The sequence below is a fragment of the Oryza glaberrima genome, chromosome 5 (assembly GCF_000147395.1).
Source record: "Oryza glaberrima chromosome 5, OglaRS2, whole genome shotgun sequence".
Lineage (NCBI taxonomy): Eukaryota > Viridiplantae > Streptophyta > Magnoliopsida > Poales > Poaceae > Oryza > Oryza glaberrima.
Genome location: NC_068330.1, coordinates 25,579,444 through 25,585,443, shown reverse-complemented (window position 1 = coordinate 25,585,443; position 6,000 = coordinate 25,579,444). Strand labels below are relative to the sequence as shown.

Sequence of the window (6,000 nt, the reverse complement as noted above, 5' to 3'; positions counted from 1 at the left end):
GCGGCGATGGCGGGGGGGATTCACACCACAAGGCGCTTTGGATCAGCCTGGACGACGGCGGGGATGCAGAGGGCAGCGGCCCGGATGGCCCCGCGGACGGCGCGGCGACTTGGGGTCGATGAAGCAGCGAGGGCGGCGGGCGTAGGGCCGGCAGCGCCGGCGGCGGGGAACTGGGCGACGAGCGTCGCATGCTTACCTTTTTCCTCTCGTTTTTGTATTCCCCTTTTCTTGACTATACTATTCATCCACAAACTTTGACCACTTGCCTTTTTTAAAAAAAAGAGTACAAATATGTCATACTACTCAAGTACTTTACATCTTAAATATAACTATACTACTTGTGTTCACCAAGGTGTTGTAATTTTTTAAAAAACATTAGTGGTCAATGATAAGATCACACTGATCAACAGTGTCAATTGAAAAGGAACGGAGGGAGTAGCTTTTTTCTTGATGAAAACTTAGGGTGCGGTTAACACTTGACACCTAGGAGTAGAATTTCACGACAAGAAAAAAAAAGAATAGCTACTAGTACAATTTAGTTAGCCAAACAATCTAGCATTAGCATCCTCCACTTAGAAGACGACGAACCATTCGCCGTAACACCTACGAAATCCAGTTTATTTAACAAAGAAAGTAAACGTAGGGGCAGTAGGTTAGCTAGCTGCTCAGCTCGCACATGAGTGTGAGATCGAGAGAAGAGAGAGGGTAGCGTTCAATGCAGGGGAGAATCTGCTCTGCAATGTGCTCTCTCCACGTACGGACAAGCCCAGCGTCGTCTTGTGCTTGTTCTACTAGTGCAACTAATCACTGACTAAACTCCGTATTAAAATGTCGTGCTCGTCGGAGATTGCTGGGAGAAATTTCCATCAGCTCGCCGCCAACTTGGCCCTTAAAACCTCTTCATCTCCAGCTGCCCATGTCTACCTAGTTGCCTACACTGAATCTATGTTCTTTTTTAAAAAACAGCTCCGGTGATCGTTTGTACTTCGAATCGTCGCTAAATTGGTTTAAAACTTATCCCAAGTTCTGTTTTTTTTTTTTAAAAAAAAAGTCTGTTTCTTCATTTGATTTTTTCTGATTTTTTTCATGGCTCTTAAATGGGAAGTGAAGAAATTCCTGAAGTGAAGTTTAGTGAGTGTTGTCTATGTGCAACTGCAAAGGACTAGGAAGGCAGGGTGTGCGCACGAATTTGGTCATGACAACAATGATGGTGTCCGAGAGGAGGACAAGAGATGATAGGTGTATCCAGTTATCCACTAGGCATCCTGCCCGTCTTGATGCTAATTAAGTGTAGAGGCCCTACGTACCAATGGTCCAATGCAATCACCAGGTGTACGGCTTAACTTGATCCTAACCACACTATACTGCATAAAAAATAGTAGAACAGAGTTCCCAAGTTTGGTTAAGTGTCCTTCTCATCAGAACAGAGATATTTCATGCGTGCACAAGATTACTGTACATGGAAAGATCAACGATTTCTCTGTACTGGAGTGCATACTATGTATCTTGCAACAACTCAATCAGGATTCAAGTGATGGATTGATGGATGGATACTTGTTAGTGTTCATCACTTGAGAGAACTGATCTGGATGAAAGTGAAACAATGATATAAGGATAAATAAATTCTTAAGCGGCTACTAATAATAAATTAAGTTACATGTTCCGGAGAACAATCGATGCTTGGAAGAACAAGCTGTACACTGCATTTGTTACAAGGATGGAGATCGATCGATCGATCGATCAGGGCGTGGCGAAGACGGCTTCCCAGACGTCCTCGAAGGCGGCGAGGATGGCCGGGTGGTGGCGCCTTGAGTTGAGCGACAGGTACGACATCAGGAGGTCGCCCATGGCGTCGGCGCCGCAGATGCGCCGCTCCACCACCATCTCCACCATCGAGCTCCGGAAGTCGGCGTACGGGTTGTGCGACCGCTTCACCACCGCCATGCTGCCCGCCGCGGCCACGCCGACGACGCCGCCGCCGTGCTTGTCGTCGGCTTTCTTCGCGCCGCCCTTGTTGTCTTCGTGCGGCTTCGCGTCGCCGGCATTGGCGCCTCTCGGCGGCGCGCGGCGAGGCACGCGGCGAGGTGGGTTCTTGTGGTGGCGCTTTGACCCGCCGCCGGTGCTGTTGTAGAAGTCGGAGGTGGAGTCGGAGGAGATGCTGAGGGAGGAGAAGAGCGTCGACGACCTCGTCTCCGCCCCCTCGCCGCCCTCCCCGTCGCTGCTGCTGAACGGCGGGAGCTCGTCGTCGGTGACGGTGGAGGACGAGCAGCTGTACGACGGCGACCGCGGCCTCCCACCGCGAGCCTTGCTCCTGATGACAGCCTTCACGTCCTTGGCCGGCGCCACCGGCGATGGCATGACCGCGGCGCCGACAGAGCGGGCGCTGGTGGGGCCGGAGCAGTCGATGGAGATGTGAACAAGAGCCAGCGCGCTGCGCCGGCGCCGACGCCGGACAGTGCCATCGATCTTGGGCCTCGGCTGATGGGCGTCGTTGGCGGCGGCGGGAGGCGGTGCTTGGCGCGCGGCGGCGGCGTTCCCGGCCGCCACGGCGACAGTGGTGACGAATGCCGTGGCCGATGTGGTGGTGCAGGAAGAGTGGAGTAGGATCTGCGACAGCCGCTGCCTCAGCCGGACGCCGACGCCGACGCCATGGCGCCTGGCCTTGCTCATGTCCATGACGGACACAATGCACAAGTGTGCCTACTAGCTCTGGATTCCTCTCGTTGTGCTTGCAGATGGTTGTAGTAGCAGCTGGTGTCGCTCAAGTTGCATGTAGTAGACGGCGAGGTGGCTGGGCTTAAAATACTACTCCAGTTGGGCGACGAGAGATGGCGAGCGATCGTCTGATGATGTGGCAGCCAGATAGGTACAGATATGTTGGTGTCGTGGAGCAACAGTTGGCTTTTGCAACGGGACGTACGCCACCTCTAGCCACATCATACATGCATGATGGGAGCAAATCCTCCGGATAAATAATAATGGCACGGCATACTATTCTTACCGTAACGGGGAATGCCAGCGGACGGAATCCTGTCCTCGCATTGATACGGTATGCTTCGGTGTTAGTACTCAACATCCAGGTGACCTCGCACTCGCTTTTAGAAATCTTCAGATCGGATCAGAAAGCCCCCAAAACAAAACCAAACACTACCTATACATCTTCTTTCTTCTCCCATTTATCTCGTGTTTCTTTTCATCTCTAAAAAGGCGACCCATAGCGAGAGAGAAAAAGAGAGATCGAGCGTACAGGAGGACGAAGAATCAAAGGAAGATGTCGGTGGTTAGCGACGATGAGACGACACCTTTCTGTCTTTCTCGGTGATGCCTTGACCCTCGTCTTCGTATGTAACATCCTCATCCTGCATTTTCTTCCTCTTTCTCCACCCGATCGATCAATTAGGTGGAAAAAGCTTCAGTTTTTTTAATCAAAATTGAGGCACCTCGAAGACACCATTGAAGGCTATGACGACTTCGCCACCGCCTTCACCGCGTGTCACTACGCCTCTATGACCTTAAGTTCATCACCAACAACAACTAAAAAAAAAAGAGATATATCTTATTCTCTTAGTATCTACTCTCCCCGTTCCAAAATATAATAACTTTTAACCCTCAAGATTTGTCCAAAATATAACTTCTTCACCAGTATTCTCTTTTCAACTAATCACAAGTTCACAACCATCCACCATTCATTTTTCCCACCTACATCCACTACTCATCCAATCACAATCCTCCACCATTCACTTTTCCCACCTACATCCACTACTCATCCAATCACAACCCTCCACCATTCATATTTTCTTAATAACCACCCACCACCATTCACTTCTACATACTTTCTTAATATCCATCCTCCACCATTCACTTCTACCTATTTTTTTAATAATCGTGTCCACCTCTAAAAATTTTTATATTCTAAGACTGGGTGGCATCTATTTATTAATTAGACCTGGTATTATGTATGAGACATGTTATTCTATAGGGATCGGGCATAATATCTTATAGATTACATGCAATACCAAATCTAATATCATACTGGAGAGGTGGTGACGATGGCAAGAAAATGGTAGTGTCTTTTTTTTTTTTTGGGGGGTGGGGGGGGGGGGGGGGAGGGGGAATGGTTTTAATCGAACTAAGTGATCGAACTATTTAGGGAAGTAAAACAGTAGTGTACGTACACTGACGGAGCATTGATTATTCGGTGGCAGATTAGAGACTCGATAACAGTGTGGTGACTTAAATGAGTTCCTCTTGTTTATTCGTAGTTAGAACATCTATTCTGCGCTAACAAAATCAGTCCCCAGCATTCTTACATCCATGATGACGATGAGCAATGATCAGGTCCTACTCGACCATGTACCCATAATAAACTCAATATGATTGGTGAGGTGACCGAGGTTGATCATCTAACTAATGATCATAAATTATCGATCGCAACCTATCTCGGCATTTCAAGGGTTACAGTACCAATACTACTAGCCTGAATGTATGAGCTCGTCAGTGACAGGAAGCTCAGCTGAATCCACACTGTGATATGATCGTGCAACTGCAAACCATATATCCACACTGCTCTTCGCTGCACCGTGACACATACACTGATACACGTCGAAGTGCAGCTGCTGCTAAGCTCTGCTCATGCCTCATGGCACTCGCTTCGCTTGTGACGCGGAAACCGATGATTTCTCCGTGCTCTTGGCTGCCTTCCTTTTGCTGCCGCCCGCTGCATGCATGCACGCATGCGCGCGATGCCGGAATGTGCGATCTGGTTGGGTGGTTCGCTGATCGCCACCTCCAATTGTTGCAGGCAGCAAGCGGCGGCCCATGGAGCAGGTGACACCGGCCACCACCATTACACGCGCGTTTCAGGTTTCATCGGTACCACCCTGAGAAATTCCGAAACCTCGAGAAAACATCCTCTCGATCGTTTTATGCAATGGTTATAGAAAATATATTAAAAAAGGACAAGATAATGAGGTGCTTGTATAACAGTGTTTATGGTGTGTATCTTTTGTCTATCAATGAAATGAGGCAGCAGGGACTTGGAGCACAAGGAAACGGCGGCCCTCAACCTTATGGCAAAAATAAAGGAAGAGGCAAGAACCTGGATAATGGCAGGCGCAAGGCGACTTGGAGAATTCTTACCAACTTAATCATAGCGCTTATGTAATTTTGTACAGCTCTTTTTTTTTGCCCCTAGGGGTTGTATTCTTTTACGCCTATATCTAATGAAATAGCACAGTCTCGTGCTGATTCCTTTCAAAAAAAAAAAATGAGGCAGCAGGTTTGTTTGTTTTTTTCTTTTGGAAAGTTTACAATTCTTGAAAAGGTATCAAGAGATATTACAATTTTTTAGTGTAAAATTTGGTACCTCTAGATACTAGGTATCTCGAGGTAACAAAATTTTTAGTGTAAAATATTGGTCCTCCAGATATTTTTTAAAGGACAGAATTAGTATCTTTTTTTTTATCGGTGTGTATCTTTTCTTTATCAATGAAATGACGTAGGAGTAGAACTTTTATATTTTATTTTAAGTTCAATATATCACTCAAATGTAAGTTATACCTTATCAATTTGTTTTCTAAATTTTTTTATAACTATTCAGATAACAAACAAAAAGGCATCGAGACTTAGAATCCATTCCCAGTATCACCATCCTGATTGGATGACGCCGTCATCAACGCCCCCATCATTCTGCTGTTTACCGCTGCAGCTAACGCAAGTAGCAGCCGGTAGTACCAGGAATCCAAGATGCTAGGTGGATGGTCCAATCTCCATCCAGGCTCCAGCACATGGAAAGAAGAGATCGAATTGGACAAAGAAAAGTTCAAGAGCAGCATCGAGTGAGAACAGAGTGCAAGACAAGCGTATCTCTTCAACTTCAATGGCTGAAATCAAAGGTGCCGGCCGGCCGGCCGGCCGTCTGGGAGGATGCTTGCACATGATGGTACAAAGCTGGTTGTTACACCATAAAAACATGTTTAAGCTTCTGCAAGCAGAGCACTA

General features: G+C 47.4%; 1 protein-coding gene across 1 annotated transcript; it reads right to left on the bottom strand.

Moving 5' to 3' along the window:
* Positions 1–1,384: 1,384 nt before the first annotated feature.
* On the bottom strand, positions 1,385–2,827 carry LOC127774029 (transcription repressor OFP8-like). Its single transcript, XM_052300298.1, has one exon. The coding sequence runs from the start codon at positions 2,674–2,676 to the stop codon at positions 1,741–1,743; it is 936 nt and encodes a 311-aa protein (XP_052156258.1). The 5' UTR covers positions 2,677–2,827; the 3' UTR covers positions 1,385–1,740.
* Positions 2,828–6,000: the final 3,173 nt, after the last annotated feature.

Coding starts and splice junctions, on each gene's coding strand:
- LOC127774029 (XM_052300298.1), bottom strand. CDS start 2,676: ATGGACATGAGCAAGGCCAGGCGCCATGGCGTCGGCGTCGGCGTCCGG.